The 22751-nt window shown below is 38.3% G+C and overlaps 1 protein-coding gene across 1 annotated transcript in view; it reads left to right on the top strand.

The window, feature by feature from the left end:
* Positions 1–361: 361 nt before the first annotated feature.
* Positions 362–22751, top strand: part of TUT7 (terminal uridylyl transferase 7) — a 34149-nt gene continuing 11759 nt past the window's right edge. Inside the window, exons 1-17 of the mRNA XM_014869132.2 lie at positions 362–508; positions 2412–2938; positions 7036–7211; positions 7746–7862; positions 8576–8753; positions 9238–9326; positions 10771–10822; positions 13172–13241; positions 14097–14223; positions 14971–15090; positions 16985–17116; positions 17852–18032; positions 18295–19442; positions 19571–19721; positions 20406–20492; positions 21358–21458; positions 21977–22034. Coding sequence (XP_014724618.2) covers positions 2443–2938; positions 7036–7211; positions 7746–7862; positions 8576–8753; positions 9238–9326; positions 10771–10822; positions 13172–13241; positions 14097–14223; positions 14971–15090; positions 16985–17116; positions 17852–18032; positions 18295–19442; positions 19571–19721; positions 20406–20492; positions 21358–21458; positions 21977–22034 — 3283 coding nt within the window. The 5' untranslated portion in view covers positions 362–508; positions 2412–2442. The remainder of the gene's footprint in view (positions 509–2411; positions 2939–7035; positions 7212–7745; positions 7863–8575; positions 8754–9237; positions 9327–10770; positions 10823–13171; positions 13242–14096; positions 14224–14970; positions 15091–16984; positions 17117–17851; positions 18033–18294; positions 19443–19570; positions 19722–20405; positions 20493–21357; positions 21459–21976; positions 22035–22751) is intronic.

Below are 22751 nucleotides of genomic sequence, written 5' to 3' on the forward strand. Positions count from 1 at the left end.
GCTGCGGGTGTTTACCCTGGAGCAAGCTCAGGGGAAACCTTTTGGTATTCCGCAACTGCATGAAAGGAGGGTGCGGCCAGCTGGGGGTCGGCTTCTTTCCACAGCCACCAGCTGACAGAATAAGAGAGCAGTAGTAGTTTCTACACAGAAGCGTGATTAGACGTGGCCTAATCACCGCCTGCCCAGGGAGGTGGTGGGGTCACCATGACAGGAGGTTTAAGGAAATACCGGACGCAATATTTAGCACCATTAGCCTATAGGACACGTCGATGTCGTGCCAGGCGCGCTTTCCGAGCCCACTCCGAGACGGGCCGTCTGCGGCCCGCCCCCCGCGTCCGGCCCAGCCTCGCCCCGCCCGGCCGGGCGGGGCGAGGCTGGGCCGGACGCGGGGGGCGGGCCCGCGCCGCCGGAAGAGCCGCGCGGATCGGGCGCGCCGAGGGACAGGAGTTGCTTCCGTCGCGCCACAATGGCGAGCCCTGGGCGGCGGGCAGGCCGGCGGTAGCGGGCGGTGAGTATCCTCTTCTCTCGGCGGCCGGTGGCAGGGCGAGGCCTTTCCCGGCGGCGAGCGGTGTCCGCCGGCGTACCTGTCCGTCCCGCCCGCCCTTCTGTCTTCCTCTTCCCCCTCTCTGCATCTTCGCTCCCTCCCGGCCTGGCCCTGCCGCGGCCCCTCTGCTCGCGGACTGTGTCCGGCTGAGGCGGCAGATTCGGGTTATGCTGCGCCACAGTCCCTCCACCAGGGTCGGGGGTCGACAGGACGGTGCCGGGAACCTTTGTTAGCCTGTGGGAAGACGAGGAGGAGCGAGCCGGGAGCTGCGGCGTGGGGACTGGGGAGCCGTGGCCCACGTAGTGTGTCTCCTGTGCCAGGATCGTAACACCTGCACCTAAGTCCCCCGGCAACTTGGCCGGCCCTGCCTTATGCTGCTGGCTCCGCAGGCGACCGTGTCCTGCCCTTCTGCGACGCCGCTGACCCCCAGGGCAGCCCCCTCCCCACGCCAGGGTCGCACCAAAGTCGTGTCTGGGAGCCGAATGTAAACTTTGACTTACCTGCTTCCTTCCAGTGCAGGGAGGTGTCGTCAACCAGCCTGGCGGTAGGGTGTTGGCGTTGCTTCTGGGGATAACTCTAAAACAGGCTGGGTTTAGGTCACTCGGAAATTCGGGTTTGACAGCGTTTCTTGCCTGAAATAGGAGGCAAGTGCACTCTGTGCGTTTGAAACTTTTCTTTCTGCTCTTAGCTGCAACAGCTGCGTTTCCAGAGATGTACGTAACTGGGTAAGAATTATGGTCTTTAGGACAGAAATCCTATTTCTTTTGTTGCTTGTGTGAGACGAAAAAACTATCTTCATCTTAAGAGAGGCCTAAATACTAAAATCCTCAGGCCTATAAAATGCATACACTGAGATGCTTAAGAGTGCTTTTGTGGCCTGCAGAACTTAAAGAAAAAAGTAAAAATCAGGTACCCTACTCCTGTATTGATGGCAACAGAAGTGCGTTTTGTGATGTTCAGGTACTTGAAAATGCACTTTACATCTCTTGACAGCTTCATCTGCGTCCTTAAGCACACACTTATTTTGAAAGAGAAAATTTTTTTTGTTTGGTTGTATATATCTATTAAAATTGTAAAATGTTTGGTGTTGATGAGACCACTGCTACTTAGCATGTTTTACACAGTCTCTTCAGTTCCCCTTTCACAGTCCACGTGGCTTATTGGCAACGTGTTGGAGTTAGAGCTCTGTGGAGGTGTTTTGCAGTAAGAACATGGAGATGACCAAGGAAAGGAGGGTGGGTATGCAAGCAATTCAGTGGTCCAGATGTTTTAGACAATGCTAAAATAATATGAAATAGGAGTGCTTAACACTGAGTAATGTGAGACCTCACAGTGGTGGTCCGGCTAAGATGTGCAGGATGCACATTTTTTTCTAAATCATTATATTATCCTTGCTTGATAGCTAGATTGCAACTTAGCTTCTGTATTTCTGTGTCCTTCGATGATCATGATTTTCGTTCTTAACACAGGATTTAATGTTATTAGACACAGTACCTACTGTGGGCAAAGAAAAATATTCTGATATGCAGAATGGCCTTGGGGCTATCTTTGTTTCTGTCTACTTCAGCCATTCTTTCAAAGCTTTCTTGTACTGAGCTGATACTGATGTTGACTAAACATTTTCTATCTGTCTCAACGGCATCTAGACTTTAGTGTCTGGAAAAGCCACAGGCTGTCTCTGCATTTTATGAATCACCCATAGGTGGTAAGACATACTAAGAGAAGAGACTTAGCTGTGTTTTAGACTGATTTTTCTTGCCTTGGTTCAAGCCAGGGCTTTGATTGTTGAGATTTTCGTAGCAGTTAATACCCAGTGTTTATTCCTTGATTGGTTTTAAAATGCAGCTTTTAACATTTTTATTTCTAGGTGGGAATCACTAAATTGAACAGCAATAACCATGGGAGATGCTGCAAAACCTTGCTTTGCCAAAAAAAAAAAGGAGCAGGAAATTTTGCATCAAGAAGAATTAAAAGAAAGTCCCTTACAGGAAGACTACCAAGCCATGGATGAATATGGACGTGGCTATAGCCATAAAATCGATACCAACCTGCAAAAGAAAAAGGGAGCTCTAGGTCGTTATGGAAGCAGTCCTAGGGGAGGACCACGAAGTGTTTTGAGTAGCCCACATTCACTTAAAAACACAACTTACAGTCAAGGGTCAAAGGTAAATGATATCCAAAGAGACCAAATGAAGAAGTGGGTGTCTGATGACCACCGTGGTACTTCTGACACCTGGAGAGAGTACCGTTCTGCTGCCTGGATTTCTGGGCATGGCAGGACAAGAAAGGACTCTCTTCACGAGGTGGAAGGTGCTGGAAACAGAAATGTAAGACGACAACTTCAGGAAGATTTAATGAGCAGAGATGTGCCAGACATGCAGAAAGGGAGTTCTGGTAATCACATGTTTCTTTGTTTTTACATGGCTATCCAGTAAAGTAGCTTCCTACATGTGTTACTGAAATGTAACATTTCAAGATTAATTCTTGAAGCAAAAAAAGTGGTTTTGTTCTCTCGTGTGTTGCAAACTATTGACTGCGCTGTACTTGTAGCACTTCAGACAAATGGTTACAGCAAATAATACAGAACTTGTTTTATGGATTGTGTTGTCTTTGTAGTTTCACCTGTGAGTGATAGGAGTAAGTAGATTGCAGCATCTGTATAGTGTCCCTGTTTGTTGTTTTCCCTGTACAGTTTGATAGAATCTGTCAAGGCTGGTAAGTGATCTTTCAGTTAAGCTGATAACAGGGTAAGATTTTTGGAGCTACCAATGTGATCTTTAATGATGTGTCTTAATGAAGATTGAAAGCAATGTCAGTATTGTGAGAACTCAGTACAGCAATAACACAAGTCTAGTTCTTCATGCATATTTAACTTCCCTATGGGCAGTTGGTACTAATAATCAGAGTACAAACCCAAAGCATTGAAATGTCAAGAATGACAGCCTAAGGGAGGGTGAAATGATCGATACCATAATATTTTCATTGAATGCAAGTAAAGCAGAAAAAGGAAGTTTCAGAGAATATAGAGAATATAACTTGTGTGGTGTTGCTAACATGGAATGCCACTTGACAAGAAACTTGTCTTATTTTATTTAAAAGTGGGAGCCAAAGACAGTAGGCTTAGACCCTCTGCTGAGAAGAAGAGCTATTGCTGGTTGATACCAGGAAGTCCAGGAATTAAGTGTCCTTTCCCTTGATACTAGCTGTCACTAAAAGGATAAACTGTGAACAGGTGCCCAGTGCCTCTCATTGTTAGAAGAAAGCTGCACACAGCTCAACCTCACATGAAGAAGGAGCAGAGTGTTTTCACAAGTTTTTTCTTCAGTTTACTGGATGTAATGAACTTCTTTCTGTGAAACTTCAGGAACTCAGTGAGATAGATTCTTGAAACCACTGGCAGTCATGCTTGAGAACTTAAGGGGAGTGAGCTGCTGATTTCAGGAAAGGGCAGGTGTCTCTTGAAAGAGGAATTAAAATAATTTGTGTGCAGCTTGAGTCTTGGGAGTCAGTTTTGGAACAAATAATAAGTATTTGAAAGATAACAAATATAAGAAGTAGTAAGTATGCATTTGTTAAGGAAAAGGTATGCCAAGCCCTAATTTATGTATTTAAAATAGTCATCAGTCCCCTGTGGACATGGGAAAGGCAGTTGATAGATACTGCTTGTACTAGTACTCTACTACTTTAGATACTTTTGTGTGACAGTTCTGTAAGTAAACCAGTGGAAAATTGTCTAGATTAAATTAATGTAAGAGACTTGCAGAGGTAATTAGGTAACTATACTCAGAAACCACTAAAGATTTTGTCAGTAAAAGAAAGTAGTGAGCGAACGTCTAGTGTGTGAGGGTTCTATTCCATTCAATGTTGTACTACTCTAATGATGAATGAAGACAGCAGACTTATTAATTGTCTGCTCTGAAAATTGAATATGCTGTGGAGCTGGTAGGAATGGAATGCAGAAAAGCAGGAAGTTCAATTAAAATAACTTTGCACAATTGGGGAAATGACCTACATATAGGATGAAATACAAAGGATGTGTAAATGCCATTGTTTAAGTAGGAATATCAACTGTGCAAATAAAGGAGGAGAAGTTACTATGAAGTAATATTTTTTTTTTCAGAGAAGGATCTGAAATGTGGCGAATCAGAAGATAATAGTGAGTAGTCATTATGGAGTTGTGAGGCATGATAAAAAGACTCACAGTCTGAAGTACCCCTTTCTCTGAGTGTTCTGTAAACTCAGTTGCAGTACTCCCTCCAGTTTTGGTACCCCACTTGCATGAATAAAATGGAAACTGTGCAAAGAAAAGTAAGAAGGTTGTCAAGATGTGTAGGAAACAGTAGCTGTTCAAAATGTGAACAATGCCCACCCAACCTTTCTACAAAAGGAAAAGGGTAGGGAGGCATAATAACAATCTTCCTCTGTCTAGGAAGACTGTAAAAAGCTGATGTAGCAAACTATATTGTTTCTTTCCAGTAGATGGGACACAAGGTAATGGGCCTAAAATTGAGTAAGAAAGGTTCAGGTGATGAATAAAGGGCAAGTTTCTAAAGGTAAAGCTAGGGAAGTTCTGGAGAGGTTGTCTGGTCAGCTCATGGAAAAGGTACTTGAAAGCCTTTAAGAACAGGCTAGCTGAGCATTGCTCAGGTTTTGGCAGAGTTTATTTCATCCTGCTGTGAAGCGCAGGCATGGCATAGCTCACCTCTTGAGGTCCCTTCAGAAGTTCTATGTCAAGTAGCAAAATTACTCAAAATGTTTCTTTCAGCATTTACTTGAAATATTTTGCACAGTTGTCCTTTTCATTACATTCATGTCTTTTTATTGTAGCTCATAAGGAAGTTTACCAAATCTGAGACACTGTTCTTTAGTACTTTATTTAATCATTAACCTATAATTAGGTTAATGTACTTAAACTACTGTATACCTACCAAATATGAGAAGTATTTCTTTAATTTTTAAGTTTTTTAAAGTTACTTGTTGACTGCAGAAGTAATTGATAAGTAGGTAGTTGTCACAGGCTCTTCTGTGAAAACACTAATGCACCTCCAGGTTCTGTCCACACTGATTAATTAAAAATATAGCCAAACAGATGTGGCACATGTTGGGAATTTGAGCAGAAATGTTGGTGCCAAAATGGAGGATATAGAGAAGGTTCACAAGCTCAGACTTCTGTTTCTGCTTCCTGGAGATTCCTTTGGAGGACTGCTCCTACAACTTATTAGGCTTAAATTCTCTTTATTGCAGCTTAAACTTGTGCTGCTGCTGAAGGAAATAAATTATATTAGTATTTTTGTCCTGGTACTGTTTACAGCACTAACACATGCATGCTGCTTAGTGAACTGAATCAAATAACTGGTCACAAATACAGAAGAACTCTGTTGTTTCCCTTTTGCCAATTATTAGAGACAAAAATTGTGGTCACCGGAAAGAAATTTTGTAAATGTATTTAGAAGAGCAGTTTATCTGGGGGGGTTTTGGCCTTTTTAAATTATTGCAAATTAAAGCCTCATGCTTATGCTTATGCTGATAAGAGTTTGGGAGTCTAAAGAAGTTGCATAAGCTTTCTTAGACGAAGGGAACTTTAGTAATTCCAAGCATTGAATCATCCTGCGTAGCTGTATAAATGAAAGACAAAGTGTAAGAATAATGAATTTATTCCTGAGATGATTTTTACAGGTAGTGGCTTTGGGCCAATAGCAGCTTTGGCTTCAAAATGATGATAAAATTTGCTTAAATGTAGAAGTGGTATTTAATTTGTTCTGGAGCTTTTGCTATAAACACAACAAGCTTTTTAAGCATTATTATTATGACAGTTTTACAGCTTTATTAGGCAATGTGCATATACTTAGCAAGTCCGTTCTTTAGTCTGAAGTCAGCAGTGGTGCTTACTTTTTTCACTTGTACTGGTCCATATACTGGTTTAACTGAAAGGCAAATGACATTATTACAGGTAATAATACCTTTATTAATAAATTGTCATATGTGAGCTAAACCTCGACTGTGCTGTATCAGAGTGATGCTGGGTCTTATCAATCATTCCGTTTGGCCTACAGTTTTTAATTTAATTCTGTCATACTTGTAGTGTAGCTTGTTTGTCTACTAAAGCCTAACCAGAAATCTTAAGTAAAAGCCTAACCTGAAATCTTTTGATATATTTTATCTTTTTCGTATAATGACATACAGGTATATCTATTGCATGTAGTTCTATTTTTTTTTGCCAGTTTTAACAAAGGTATCTGAATAGATAATTCTCTTCAGTGGGACAAATTAATTTATTTGTAGTTTGGGACAAAGGCACTGTAGGTTGTGATAATAATATACACTTATTATCAGACTTGCACAGAAAAAAATGGTGAAACCATACCAAGTGGGTGAATTGTGCCTTCTTTGACTCTCATAGAAGTAGAGTGTTTATTAAGGAAAATTTTCTTTAAATGCTGTGTGGCACTCTGCAGTTATTTGACACATTTGCTCTCATAACTCTTTATAAGAAATGAAGAAGCTTAGAAAACCAAGAAGACCAAGAAGAACTAGAAAAGATGAGTGTGATCATGATGAAGTGGAAGGTCCAGTCATAGATGAATCTGTTCTGTCAGCAAAAGAACTTCTGGGGCTGCAGCAAGCTGAAGAACGATTGAAGCGAGACTACATTTATAGATTGAAGAAGGTGCCACTGTCTTTACTTGTATAGATAGACCTCTCCTATTTTTTGTGCATAATACATTGTAAATATAAATACATTGTAGAGGGTACACTTTGAGCAATATCTCTGATTGTAGCTATAAAGTTTATTTAGAGAATTTAAGTAATGATATTGCTGTTATTGAATTGTAAAAAGAGGGTTTATTTTGGGGGTTTTTTTACTACAACATTGATAACAATTCAAACTCAAAAAATGGCTTCTCCTTTAGTTGATGGAATCACATCAAATCTTAATTGAAATGCTGGAGTAGTTGTTTGTTCAATTAATATATTCTTCCATTGGGTATTTTCTCCTGTAAGGATAAGGTGTTGGGTGTGATTGCCATGGCATCATTCTTCTGACATATGCAAATGTTTTGATGGCAAATATGGAGTGAAGGAAGCTGAAGTGAGTGGGTGTAGATTTCAGAGTTAGTCCACTGAACTTAGCAAGGGTAGTGAATGAAGTGAAAGTAATACATTTATATATTTGGGGTTTTTTTTACTGTCTTTATTTTAGCAACCTCGAAGCTACCCGTCAGCAAAATACACCTGCAAATTGTGTGATGTTTTGATTGAGTCGGTGGCTTTTGCTCATAAGCATATTAAAGAAAAAAGACACAAGAAAAGCTTGAAGGTGAGTTAAGCACAAGTAAAAGTATAAACTGCAGTTTAATGAGACCTTCCTTACCCCACTAATGGTGAGACTGCACTGCTTTTAAAACTGTTCCACATTTAGTTTTTACTGTGTTACAATCTTTTTTAAAACTGTTACATAGTGATACTGATGAAAACAGTAAGCTTGGGACCTGGACTTTGCAATGAGGGGTAGGAATAGGCAAATGCAGTTGGTATGGCAGAATTAGGAATTATAACCTATATGTCGGAATGAATATTTCAGTTCAGAAATACTGTAAAGGTTAAGGACTTGTGGAGTATTACAGACTTGTTTATATATAAAGGAAATAGGTTTGTTTTGAGTATAAACATCAAAATAACTTCCAGCATAACATCAATTTTAGCTTTTTAAAAAATTATCATCTGCTTTCTCTGCTTTAAGGACAAAAATACGTTTTATGCAGATTTTCTGTTTCTTCCTCTTTAGCTCCTACCTTTTCACACTTCATAAGTGATGAAAGAATTCGTGATTTTTATTTTTTTTTAACATGCCAAATACATGCATATATATCTCTGAATGTTACTGAAGCCTTCTGGAGTATAAGATTCTTTATTGCTTCCAATTATTTACATTACCCAGAAAACTTTGGTGATTGGGATTAATTGTTTACATTCATTTTAGCATGTTAAGAAACTCAAGAAATTATAACATCAGTCTTGTTATCTTGAAAGGAAAAGCAAGAAGAACAACTGCTGACTGCTCTTCCTCCTCCAACGCCTTCTCAGATACAAGCTATTGGTGTTGCTATTGAAAATGTTGTGCAGGAGTTTGGCTTAAATAATGGAGATCTAGAAGAAAGGCTTAACATTAAAACAATGATGGAAAACTTGCTGCGTCAAAAATTGCCAGGTATTATTTGCAATTTAAGTGTTAGGTATGCCAACTTATTAAAAACAAAATAACAGCAAAAACTGAACAAACCAAAAAAGAAATGAACCAAAAAAAATTCCCCAACAGCTTATGAAATGAAAACTGAATTTAAAAACTTGGCTCTCTAAATTCTGAAACAGCACGTTTAGTTACTAGGCTGTTGAACACCTTGATGTAGCAATATGAACCTGTTTCAGAATTAAATTACAATGGTGTTCATCACCCAAACAGGCCTCTAGTAAAAAGTGAAGATGAAAAGGATGGGGGAAAGATTCATGATGAGCTTTTACCAAAAACAGCATGGAAGGCAGGATTTAGTAACAGTTCTGGGCTGTTGAAGACCCTTCTTTTCCTGTGCTTATCAAAGCCAGGTGTAGGTTTAAGATCTATTAACAATGCTGTAAGTAGCTGCAGACTTAGAGTTAGGCGTAGTGTAAATGAAGTACAATTCTTTTTGTTGCAGAGTGTTCATTAAGATTGTATGGCTCCTCCTATAGCAGATTTGGTTTCAAAACTTCAGACATAAACATAGATACCCAGTTTCCTGCCAATGTAAGTAAGACCATTTTATTAAGTATGTGTTAGTGACTTTGAATGTTTGCATCTTCATGTAGATTATATTTTAAATATATTTTGTAGTGTGGTAGTAACACTTTTTCTAAAGGCTCGTTGGATAAAACAGCTGTTTTGGTCTTTAAATAACATTCCTTTCTTCACAAAGCTGTAGTCATCAGGCAGTGTAATACACCTTTGTGTTTTATTGAAACAACTTCTGAAAACACAACATCTGTAGTCTAGCAGTCCTATGAGACAGATTATTTATATCTGCAACAGCTGGATTAAATGACACTTCTGTGATCTTGTCTCAGTAGTGATCCTGGTTTTGTATTGATATATTCACATATGCACATTTTGACTACTAGGTTATATTTGAGCCATGAAACCATATTATGTTATTTGTACGTGGAATAATTTGAAGTCATTATTTGTCATGTTATGGTTTTTATGCATCTTTGTGCTTGAAAAGGAATTAAAAATTTGGTTCCATACTTAAACTTACTTTACTGTAGTTGATTTGGCAGTCCCATTGTTAGAATTTAACATTTCCTTTAGAAAACAAAGAATGACCCAAGTTCATAAAGTGCATGTAATTTTAAAAAGCTGTAATTCCAGTCTTTAACATGATGTAAGTCCACTGTGTCAGAATAGTCATATTTAAGCACACTTGTTTTCGGTGAGGGTGTCTCTTTTAAACCCCGAAACTGCCTACTCCCAGGCAGTTCTCAGCAGCAAGGTACTCTTGCAAGCCTTGCCTGGATTCAGGCATTTTGCTCTTTTGTGAAATCAGGCTTGCATGTACCTTTCGAGCCAGCAGAGAAAGAGATCGAGAAATGCCATTGAGGAGATTGCACGGAGTCTTTATTTCTTCTACGAAGGCGTCCTGTCAGCAAATCCAATGGGTGGGGGTTCTAAGGGGACTTTTATAGGGGTTAAGGGTTTTGTATTTTGAACCAATAAACAAAGGAATTCTATAACTAACCAACCTACAAAAGACTTCAGGGGAAAAGGGACCAAGTAAGAGAAAAATGGACCACTAAAATTACAGAAAGATAACACAGACGTCTACAGGGGGCAAGATGCTTCTTGGTATTAGTTACTCTAAGTAAACAATTCCTTATCTAAGGTGTCGGTTTCCATGGGGGCCTCTCTAGGGATTCAGAGATGGTCTCTGCTCCCTCTGCACACACTGAAACAATAATTCTGTTGGTGGGGGTTTTATTACCATAACGAAGTCTTTGACAGAGGTAAAAATAACTTTAGTAACAATTACTCCAGGATTATCTTTTCCCTTCAAAGCAAGCAGAGCTACTCTTCCTTTTGGTACAGCTTAATAGTAGTGAAGGACATGTAGAGGTGGTTTTAAATTTGAGTTGTAGAAAATCACCTTCTTGACAGATGGTTGATACAAAACCAGCTTTATTCCTTTTATTGACAGATGACTCAACCAGATGTTCTCTTACTTGTGCAAGAAAGTCTCCAGAACAGTGGTAAGAAAAAGTAGTTGCCTTCTCAATTTTATTAAACTATTGCTGCTTATTATTGTTGCATTTCACCTCTGCTGAACAGGTACACCATGTGCTATTCTTTTTTTAGAAAGATATGAAACTGAATACTGCAGAAAAGAATACATTAGCAGTACTTTTGGTTTGGCATTCAGTGTTATGAGGGCTGAAGTTCTCTTATTTTTGATGATGTGAGAAATTCGTAATGGGAGGCTTTCTTCTACATTATAAGTGAAGATGTCATTACACGTGAGGTAGACTCTGCTGCCCTCCCCAGCCTGCTCTATTAGCCATGCATAGTACAGAAATCTGCCTAAGTTTGTTAACGTGTAACAGAAACCCAGTAATGTACTTCCATGTTGTTGTCTCTTCTCCTGTAATTACCTGCACATGTCTGTCTGTGCAGGTGATGACTGTGCATACAGACACATGGGGTTCTTTTCAGGTAATGGATGTAACTCGGCACATTAATACAGGGACGTAAATTTTAAGATCCTTTAAAAAATGCACTTACTCAAACCAATTCAAGTGTATGCAGGCAAGAAAAAAGAATGAAAATACTGGGTGGGGGGCATGAAAACTATTCTTTTTAAATGATGTCCTGGTTTAGGGCAAATTTGGGAGGAAGCCTCTGAATGGGGTCTGTCTAGGAAACAGATTCAAGCAGTCCCTCCCCAATCTGGTTTGGGAAAAGATTTCCTTGGAGAAAAGTGGGGAAAAAACTGTTTATTTAATGGGAAAAGCACTTCCTAGCACAAAAATGAGCAATACTAAACAGTAAAACCTCTCGCTGCTCTAAAGAGATGACAAATTCAGAAGAATCCCTTCCATGGGTTGTAGTCCGGGTCCGTCAATTCTATTCTCAGTCCCTCCGGTGCTGGGAAATTCCACAGCCCAGGCCAGGCCTGGTGGGACACAGGTGTGAGCTCCTGGTGTTCCTCTAGGTTTTCAGTCCAGAGCAGGTTCAAACAATTCCAAAAAAAAGAGAAGAAAACACAGTCCAGGGAACTTCTCTGCCTCAGGTAGCCAAAAACTAACCAAGAGCAAAGGGGAGCTCTCTCCTGCTGCCCACTGCAGACAATTCTGTGTGAAGGATGTGAAGGAGCAAGTGCAGTCTCTGATAACAAACTCTGCACCTCTTCTCTCCCACTTCTCTCCTGGAACCAGTCTTAAAGCTTCAGAACTCAATATCCAGCACACACAGAACAGATGATTAAACAGACGATACAAGCATCCTAAAGTCACGCCAGGACAAACGCAGATTGCAAAAAGTAGTTTCACTGCTTTCTTGCCTTGCTTTGTGCTCACAGATTGGGAAACAGACCATATGGTTCAAAGCATGTGTATTTACTGACCTAGATTTTCTCAGTGGCACCCCCACCATCGTTGTTTGTGCATTTTTTTGTCTGGACCATTATGTTATTTTTAAATTAGATTAGAGGAAGAAGACCCAGATCTTGTAAGAAGTTAGGATCTCTATTGTATCAAAAAACGATATTATTAACATTTGTAATATTAATATTTGCATTAATGTGTTGTGCAAAGTCTTCTCTGTGATTGAGAAGATACAGGGATAGAGTATTAGGTGTTTCAGGTACCCCAGTGGCAAAAGCAAGGTAATTTTCAGTGAAATTAGGTGTCCACTTGGCTAAGTAACATCACAAAAATCTTGTCATTTCAGAATTTTTGAGTTAAGTATCTAAAATTGTTTGACAGTTTCCTCCCCTCCTGGCACAGTGAAACCATGAGGTATCAAAAATAGGTCCAGTTTGGATCAATCAACACCACTAAGAGAAGGGAATAGAGTGGCTGACAGCTGAATCATATTTGGAAAATTATATAAAGGATAAGAAGAAAAAATATAAAAAGCATAGCAAAAGGACATTACATCATGTATGCAAGCCTGATCTATATCTACATAAAAGATTGTCAGATAATCAGGGGAAAAATTTCTTTCTCTATAGTAATGATGTAACACTCTGGTTGTTTATTTTTCACACAAATGCTGTTCCATAGGTAGTGTAGGTCTCTGCATGCCTGAATTACTGAAGCCAGCTCTTAAACAAAGTATACCTCCATAATTATTACCTACTGTGTATATAGGAATTTTGAAAACTTCTGTTTTTTCTCAGTATTTTCCTAACAGCGCTTGTTGTGTAGACCATATTATTCCCATCACATGTGAAATACTTGTATCACACGTACTTCATTTTTCTCATTAGTCATTGTATTAGAAGGTGAAATTCTACCTGTACTTCTCTAGTTGTATCCAGCTCAATGTATTTTTTGTCAACACCATGCTTAATGTGGCTTCTTTTTCTTTTTCCCACTTAGAGTCTTTTACGGAAGTTGATGCAGATTTCCATGCTAGAATACCAGTGGTGGTGTGCAGAGAAAAGCAAAGGTCTCAGTTGTCACTTTGTGTGTTCTAATAGTATATAGCAATGTAAATTATATTACCACCTGATAAATGACGTTTCTGTACTAAATTATTACAGTTCCATGGATCTTGAATCACAAACTAACACTCATGGGCAAGTCATTCCTAGCCTAGAATAAGAGGGTAAGGGTTGTTCTGTCCTCAGCTGTGTATTTCCCAACCCCTTCAACCATTATGGCTTCCAGCATGTACCCTTACCCTTCCATTTGGGATTATTGCTTTAAGCAGATACTTTCCTTTCTTATAGGTAGTGTACACACCATATTAAACTATAGATTTCTGTAAGGATAAAAACAATTTGCTTAGCTTCGCTAGCATTTTAAGAACAAGTGAGAAATATTTTATTTTGCCCATTTGATGAATATCAATTAAGATTCATGAAACATTCTATAAACAGCTGCTGATAAAAATATTACCAGTTATTTGCTGCTACCTTCATTTTTCAGTGTCTAAAAATATTTTATGTTGTGTGAAAACAGCATAGAAACTGATGGTGGGTGTAGTGTGGGAAGACACTTCTGTTTCATGAAGGAAATTAATACTGTAACTTTTTCAATTCAGTAAATTAATACTAGAAAATATACTTAAATTTGAATTGTATCTTAAAACACTTGTACAGAAAATTATACTGCATATATTCTCAGCCTAACCATAGATCAAAATAGTATTGCATGCTGCTTTTCATGCAGAGATGCTGTCTTTGAGAGGCTGTCAAGTCTTTCCTTACAGCCTTCTGCTACACTGTTCTGTGAGGTGTTATCTGACCTATGGGTGTTCTTACAAAACTTTCAAGATCTTTCATTTCTTTTTGCATTTTAGTGGCCTTATTTGTAAAGTGAGTGCAGGGAATGAGAATGCTTGTCTGACAACAAACCATTTGGCTACACTTGGAAAGCTCGAACCTACTATCGTACCTTTAGTGATTGCCTTCAGGTACTGGGCAAAGGTGAGAGTCATTTGTATTCCCTTACCTGTGAAAAAATATTGAATGAACTTTGATATTATGCCTCTAGTTATGGTTTAGAAAATGTTTGTTGAAACAGTCCTTGGAGAGTTGAAATAAGGTTGTAAGTTTTCAAAAACTGTAAATTTTATAAATTATATAATTATCATTTGTGTGTGATAATGTTCCACGAAATTTCTAAAGTGGAATTTTAAGCTTCATTCAGTGGCATGCAGACTGTAAGTGTCCTGCTATTGCCAAACTAGTCAGAGGAACGTATATGAAATGACGTTGTTAGTTTCTCATAAACTTAATCCATCCTGGAAAAAAAGAAGAAAAAACTGTTTGTCTCTATTGTAGACGAAAACAATCTTGTGAATTAACTTGTAAAATTTGTGAATCAGAAATTAAAATATTAATTAAAAAATTGAAAAACTTTGGACTTTTACTGTATCTATGCAAAAGGAGCTTGTACTGTATCTATGCAAAAGGAGCTACCATTTTTTGCAAATGTGCTGTATGCCACCTGTTTTGCCAGACTGTGTCCTATGACTTACACTGAAAACATTGGGAGTATGGTAGTAACTGCAGTAAATATGCAGTCCTTGAGAACAAATTGCATCTGGTAAGAACTCAAACATATCTGAGTTTCTATAATACTCAGTGTGATTGACTTCTGAATAGTAATTAAAATAATATTTTTCATAGTATCACTTGAAGCTTTAATAACTGCACAATTTGTTTTTACAGTTATGCTGTGTTGATCGTCCAGAAGAGGGAGGCTTGTCACCTTATGTGTTCGCTTTAATGGTTATTTTCTTTCTACAACAGAGGAAAGAGCCTTTTCTGCCTGTCTATTTGGGATCGTGGGTATGTGTGTTAATACACTGAATAGTGTAAATGAGAGGACCAGTTGCTTGTGGTTTTGTCAGTTTTATGCTACTCTGAGCAAGCCATAAGCGAGCCCTTTCAGCAGGAATTGAGAATGTGAATTAATGTGTGAATTCATCATCATTCAATGACTACACTTTATGCTTAGCTGTAAGGTTGTGTATCACAATCCTAGTCGATCAAGTAAATGCTCTATTGCCCCTTTTGTGAGTAAGGAGAGCTGGGCATTGAATAATGCATTTTGCAACAATTTACTTCCTCATTTTTTTCAGCCTTGCCTTCAGACTGTTGAGACCTCAATCCATGTAGCTACATTCCAAAACGACTTGGAATTTGCCATCTAATTCTCCAAAACATAGACCATGGTTGGGGAGCATGCTGGTGTGATACTATCTGAAGGGATCACATTAGGAGTTTAGAGCATGTATTTATTAGGTTAAGAAACTGAAATGCATCTTGATGTCAGGAGTTCTATTATGGATGCTAATCCAGAATCCAGTTCTCCAGGACACTATTTATGTGTTATTTTCATGGCACCCATTTTTGTACTTACAGCCTCTTGTTATGTTTAGCACATGTGTTCCAGTTCCTGTAACTAATTTCAAGAACCTTTCAGTTAACAATTTTCTCTACGACGTTCCTGGTGCTTTTGAAAGCATATGCACTTCCTGAACTGGATAAGATAAATGTCCTATTTTATATGGCTGTATAATTAGAAGATACATATTTATGCTTGTCGAAGGTGTGAAGAAAAGGTTGCATGACACAGAATAACAGAATTTTCTGGGCAATCAGTTCCAATACACAGTACACCCACACAAGTTCTTCCTCATATTCAGGTGGAACTTCCTTCATGAGTTTCTGCCCATTGCCTCTTGTCCTATTACTCAGCACCACCTGGATCCATCTCTTGACACCCTCTCTTCAGATACTCACAGTGATGAAGTCTTGTCTCAGTTACCTCTTCTAAAGGCTGAACAAGCCCAACTGAGGAAGTGAGGTGCTTTCCTCATAAGTGAGGTGCTCCAGTCCTTTAATTACCTTTGCAGCACTTTGCTGGCCCCACTTCAGGGGCTCCATACCACTTTTGTCCTGAGGAGCCCAGAACTGGACGCAGCACTCCAGTTGTGCCTCACCTGGGCTGAGTAGAAGGACAGGATCACTTGTCTCGTCCTGCTGGCAATGCTCTTCCTAATGCACCCCCAAACACCATTGTCTTTCTTGGCAACGAGGGCACATTGCTGGCTCATGGACAGCTTGCTGTCTACCAGGATCCCCAGGTCCTTCTCCACAGAGCTGCTTCCCAGCAGGTCAGCCCCAGCCTGTGCTGGTATCTGGGCTTATTCCTCCCCCAGTGGAATGCAGGATCCTGCTTTTGCCTTTGGTGAATTTCAGACAGTTCTTCTCTGGCCGTCTCTCCATCCTGTCAAGGCTGCACTCTGGGGTCTTGGCCACTGTTCCCTGCCTTGTGTCATCAGTGACCTGCTGAGGAGGCGTCTGTCTCTTGTCCAAATCACTGAGGAGCAAATCAAGCAACACAGGGCCCAGCACTGACCCTTGGGGGACGCTGCTTGTGACAGCCCCATATTTAGATCTGTACTACTGATTAGAGCCCTCTGGGATCTTCTATTCATCCAGTTTTCAATCCACCTCAGTGTCCATATTTCCTGAGTGTGGACACCAGCATACCCTTCCAAGAGCACTGAGCTCTTGAGAGTGTTTTGTAGAGAAGTATGGGGAGAAGAGAGAAAAAAGTTGGGGTGTATTCTAGGCCTGGAACAGCTGTTTTTAAACTTCATTCTACTACGATGTAGGGACTAAAATTTAAAGTACACATGATGTTTAGCTCTATGTTTTTTTTCGTTTCTTCTAGATTGGAGGATTCTCATTAAACAAATTAACCAATTTTCATCTGAGAGAAGTCAAGAACGATGCTGTGGTTTGGGAGCATAACTCCACTGATGATTCTGATTTGCCACAGGAAACTTCCCCTAGAAGGGGCAAGGTCTGAACTTTTAAATTTGTTTTTTTGTAGTCTAGCAGAGACTGTTTTGACTATTTCAGTTTTGTGTTTATGTTTCAAAACCGTGAGCTGAACTAAGAGACTGCACGACTGCTTGCTTCAAGGTCTGTTGTGCTTAGCTCTTGGTGCTAAGGAGCTGGCAGGAAAATAGATATGATTTCAAACTCTTTGAAACCCTGAATTTTCATCTATTGGGGAGAATATAGTTTACAAAGCTGAAGCAGTTTTATCTTGGAACTATATTAAGCCTATGAAAAACATTTTCTGTTTGCTTTGAACTCTTCTTACAAATTATTTATATTACAACAACTTTGTAAGAATCAGTATCACTATATGATTGCATGTTGTGAGAGTTAACAATTCAGTCTAGAGTTGGCTGAAAAATAGGCCGTATAAGCTATTGTGTCCTATGAGATGAGGTATGTATGCTTCTTTCTTTGAAATTTATAAATTGCAGCATAAACACTTACAGAAGCAAGCAATTGCTATTGATCTTTGATGTTACTCTTTACCATTGCTGCATTCTTTCATTTTGAAGTTTTATGCTATATCTTCCATCTTTTCAATTGCAGTTTTTATTGCAATTGCAGGAGTTGAGAACCAATGATAAATTCTGCCACACTAGATTACAAATGAAGTAAAGGAAGTGTAACAGTTAAACTCTTAAATGCCTATGCACCTTAAATATTATTTAAGGTTTTCTTCTGTAATTGACAGGTTCCTTTAGTATTTGATTTAGGTCAGCGGTGTTCAGCACCTGTTGGTCAGCTTTGGCTTGAGCTGCTTCGTTTCTATGCTTTGGAGTTCAGTATGGCTGATTTGGTTATTAGCATACGACTGAAGGAACCCGTGTCTCGTGATTTAAAGGACTGGCCTAAAAAGCGCATTGCTGTGGAAGGTATGTAAATATGTCACAACTTAGAAATTTTTATATTGGACTGGTTATAGGAGAATATTTTTTCCAGAAAAATCAATATAATACTTCTATTGAGTATTATTTTAAACATTATCAGAGATAATTTTAAACTTAAAAAATGTCTTCAGCACAATGTAGATCTTGTATCCTTACACAATGTTTAAGAGTTACTAGCAATTCAGACTCTGTAAGGTTGTATGTTTTTTTAAAGAAGTTAACTCGCTGGCTCACTTCTTTTTACTAGACCCATATTCAGTCAAAAGGAATGTGGCAAGAACTCTGAACAGCCAGCTAGTGTATGAGTATATTCTTCACTGTCTGAGAGCAACTTATAAATATTTTGCCTTGCCTCACAAAAAAAGTGCGAAATGGAGCAAAATGCCCTCTTCAAATGCAAGTGAAGAGAAATCCCAAATACTAGATCATGGAGAAGATGCTATAAAGCATGAAGATTCTGACTTGCAAAACTTGGATGGTAGAACAAACACAGCCATAGTAGAAGATTGCATAACAGAGAATACATGTATGCCCAAGGAACATAAAATTGGTACTTCAAAACAGTGTGATGGCTCAGAAAGTTTCACAGAAGAAGAATTGGCTGATGACATAAGTCATCTGGGAATTACCCATGAAGACTCGGACTGTATAATTGAGGAAATTATTTCTGGGGATAATGAGGATTTTAGACCTAGCTATGAAGAGACAGAAAGTGAAAATGAAGATGAAGAAGAGGAGGAAGAGGAAGAACATGAACAACAAAAGAGACAATGGGTTAATATTTTGGCTGCTGAGCAGACAATTGATGAAGACAGTGACAGTGGAGAACTCCCTGCTATGGTGAATGAGCACGATGTAGAGATATGTAGTACTTCAGACTTAGAAGGTTTTCAACATACTGCACTTACAGAGAGTGATGAATGTGGCTTGGAGTGCAGTGGTATAACAGATGACAAGATTGACATTGATGAGGATAGTGGCACTGAAGGTAGTGATGAACTGGATGAGTCCCCACAAAAATTCCTATGTTCAGCACAGAGTCAGATATCCCAAATGATTAACTCAGATGATGAAGAGGAAGAAGAGGAAGCATCAAGTCTTCCAAATCAGAGAGAATGCAGTGTTGCCATTAGAGCTGGAGGTGAACTAGATAACACATATGCTGGATCTGGAGATGATGATGCACTGTCAGAGGAAGAAGATGATTTTCCCATCCCCAGTAAATATGAAAACAAACATTTCAAAGAAATTGTAGATGAACCTGTGAGGATCAATTTGAGTCAAGAATATCTTACTGAGAAGGGGAGCCATTCTGAAGATACCACAGCAGTAGAACAGAGCTTGGAATCTGAACTTTTTTATCAGTTCAGTAAACAAGCATTTACAAAGGGCAAGGTAAGCAAGCTGTATCAGAACATAAATATATTGCTTATGTTGTGTTAGATGTTTATATAAAAGTGTTGCTCAAATTCATTAAAGTACTATACTTTTTTTAAAACCAATCTTGCTTTTTGTTCATGCAGTCTCCTACAGTAGTGTGTAGCTTGTGCAAACGGGAAGGTCATTTAAAGAATGATTGTCCAGAAGACTTCAAGAAAATTGAGCTTGACCCACTGCCACCACTGCCACCCAAGTTTTCAGCTATCCTAGATCAAGTTTGTGCCCAGTGTTACTGTAAGTTGTTTCTTTTGAATATTGTTGTGCCATTGAAAAAGAATCAGAAAAAAAATGTAGTACCCACGGACTAATGGTGTTATAAGGTGACAGTTTATTTGCTACATTGCTGCCAACTCTTAGATACAATTCTAGGATTTGGCTTATTGGTAATAGCTCTCTAATAGAACTGCTGAGCAGTTTCTATGTAGAGAGCTAGAAAGTGTTCAGGTATGTCTTCCACCTGCCTGATTGGGAAGGAAAATACATTTCCTGAGAGTCTGATTTTGGGTGGAATTTTTGACTGATGCTTTTATATTTGTCTGATTTGAATTATATTAACTGTTCCTTAACTTGTAGTTGTCATAAAAAAGACTACAGTATTCTAGAAAAAAATAGTGTCAAAATATAATTTTGTAACATTTCTCCACTTTTGTTCTTTTCAGAGTGACCCAACTTTCCTCCTTTCTCTCTCGCCATTTCTGACCAGACAAAATGCATTATTTGTCTAATTAATGTTTTTTTTGAACAGGTATTTCTCTTCTACTTCATCCTTGCTTTCTTTCCTTCACATGTGAATTTTCTTTCTTTTTCTCTTTCCCTTCCCCTACCCCACTGTAAACCCCTCTCTATTTTCACTTGAATCTTTACTCTTTCTAAAGGGCAGTTGCCTGAATTGTTGTCTTTTTTCTTCTTTTTTTATAGATGATTTTGCTCCAAATACAATAGAGGATCACGCTCGGGAACATATAAGACAAAGCTTGGAAATATTCATTAGACAGGATTTCCCAGGTAATTAGGCTATTCTAACTTCATATTTATACTTTCAATTGTTCATACTTGAGTGTTTACCAAGAAAACATAATTTCATTATAATAAACACTTTAGTTTTGAATATTTAACCTAGACTGTTGCTCAGCATTGCAATATTTCATTGCATTAATTTTTGTTCTAAGTCTTTTAAGACTTTTTAAATTTGAGATTCTTTTATTTATTCGTGTATGGCACACATTAGTAGGAAGGAGCAATGGCAAGTTAAGGAAGAAACAATCAAAGCAGAAGTGGAATAGTTTTATATTTGTTATTTTCACTTTATTTATTAATCAGACTTATTTTTGTAACTGCTCTTACAAACCGCAAGGTTTTTTGTAGTATTTCCTACTGAAACTTACTGGGTTTGGAATATTTTAAAATACATGTACATCTGGCCTACTCACAGAACCTAGACATTTTATTTTTTGCCTTTGTTTCTGGGGTTCTTACCTGTAACACCGGATTTCAGTTCATGGTCTTTTAAAATTAGAAAAATACTTTTTGGCTGGAGCCAAGTATATCCTTTACCCTAAGAATCTCTGTACAAAGCATTTTTCAATCAGATGTCAGCTTGAACCTACATGCTTACTCATTTACTGGAAAACCTAACTTGTTTCTGGATTTGTCAGACTGCTTACTTGAATCAATAGTAGTAGAGATTCTTTTCTCACAAGCAAAGTTGATCAGAAAGTTTTCATGTACCACAGAAATACAATAATATTTTCATGCATGATTCATGTATTAGAAGACATGCAGTGGTTTGCAGCTACATACAATTTGAGATTCTTAGTTATATATAATTTGACATTTTGTTGATATATGGCTGTAACACCATACCTTACAGGAACCAAGCTGGATTTGTTCGGCTCCTCAAAAAATGGCTTTGGCTTCAAACAGAGTGATCTTGATATCTGTATGACAATAGATGGTCTGGAAACTGCTGAGGTAGGTTGATAAGATTTTGGTTTTATGGTTAAATAAATGCAAAATATTCTTATATTGTATATCTAGTATAATAAATTCATTATTTTATAAAAGCTCTTAATATTAGAAGAAAACACTAAGATACCACTACGGCAGATTATTTTGGGGGTGTTTACTGTTGCCCTAGGCATGAGTCTAAGAATGAAGTAGCCAGTTTTCTCCTGAATTCTGCATTTCTAGCTTAATTTGTGCAGATAAGTAACACTCTTTATTGCATAAACAACTGGGAATGGGAAGCAATGGAAGAGCACATCAGTCTCCTTTCATGTCTAATATCAGGTTTTAAAAAGTTTACATTATTATATTATCAAGTATTGATTTTGCATATGCTATTTTGAAACAATTTCTTGGATTCACATAATTCTGTTTAACATGAAACATTTGATTATACAGCTTTAAGCTTAATGACACATAATAAAAGGTTTGCCTAAAATACTTGCAGCAGATACATCTTTCAGCTTTTTTTCTTAATGTCTTAGGGACTTGATTGCATCAGAATCATTGAAGATTTAGCAAAAGTTCTCAAGAAACAGTCAGGTAAGTTTCTGGAAAATTGAAATAAGTGATTCTGGTTTTGTTACTTCATTTGCTGTAGTGACAGTGTTCTGGGGCACTGCAGATGAAAATCATTAAGATACAATTAGCAAAAAAGAGCTTATGTTCGTAAGAGCGAGGTTGAATTTTGTGAACTTTTGGATTTATTTTTGTTCGTATATGTAGGTATTCGAGGTTATAATGTTATTGGACCACATCTGATCTGGACAGATAGTATATTTATCACTTACATGCCTAAGAACAATATTTTAAGATTTGAGGCTTCAGTTTAATAATTATGTACTTGTATGTTCAGTGCATTGGAAGTTGATAGTAAAAGATATTCTGATACAAGTCTGCAATGAGAATCGTGTTTTTTCTACAAGAAATCATGAATTTTACAGTGCTCGTTTTGGTGTATCTCCAATGAGTTGTAATGGACTATCATTTATCTCTTAAGCTTATTTCTCTATAAAGAAATTCTATACTCAGACTGCTCTTGATTTTTTTAAGGGGGCTAAACGTACATTTATATGAACTACATTTAGCAGATTGATCATGTTTGACAAATTTCTAAAATCAGTGTAAAAACGTAACTGAATTACAAATTTGGTGTCAACTAAGATTTTATTTTGTAGCCTTCTGGCTACAGTTGTGAAAGTTATTTGATACTGTGTAGGACTGTATTGTAGCCATTCAGTAATAAAACATTTCATCCTA

This window comes from Sturnus vulgaris, chromosome Z, assembly GCF_052056855.1.
Source record: "Sturnus vulgaris isolate bStuVul1 chromosome Z, bStuVul1.hap1, whole genome shotgun sequence".
Classification (NCBI taxonomy): Eukaryota; Metazoa; Chordata; class Aves; order Passeriformes; family Sturnidae; genus Sturnus; species Sturnus vulgaris.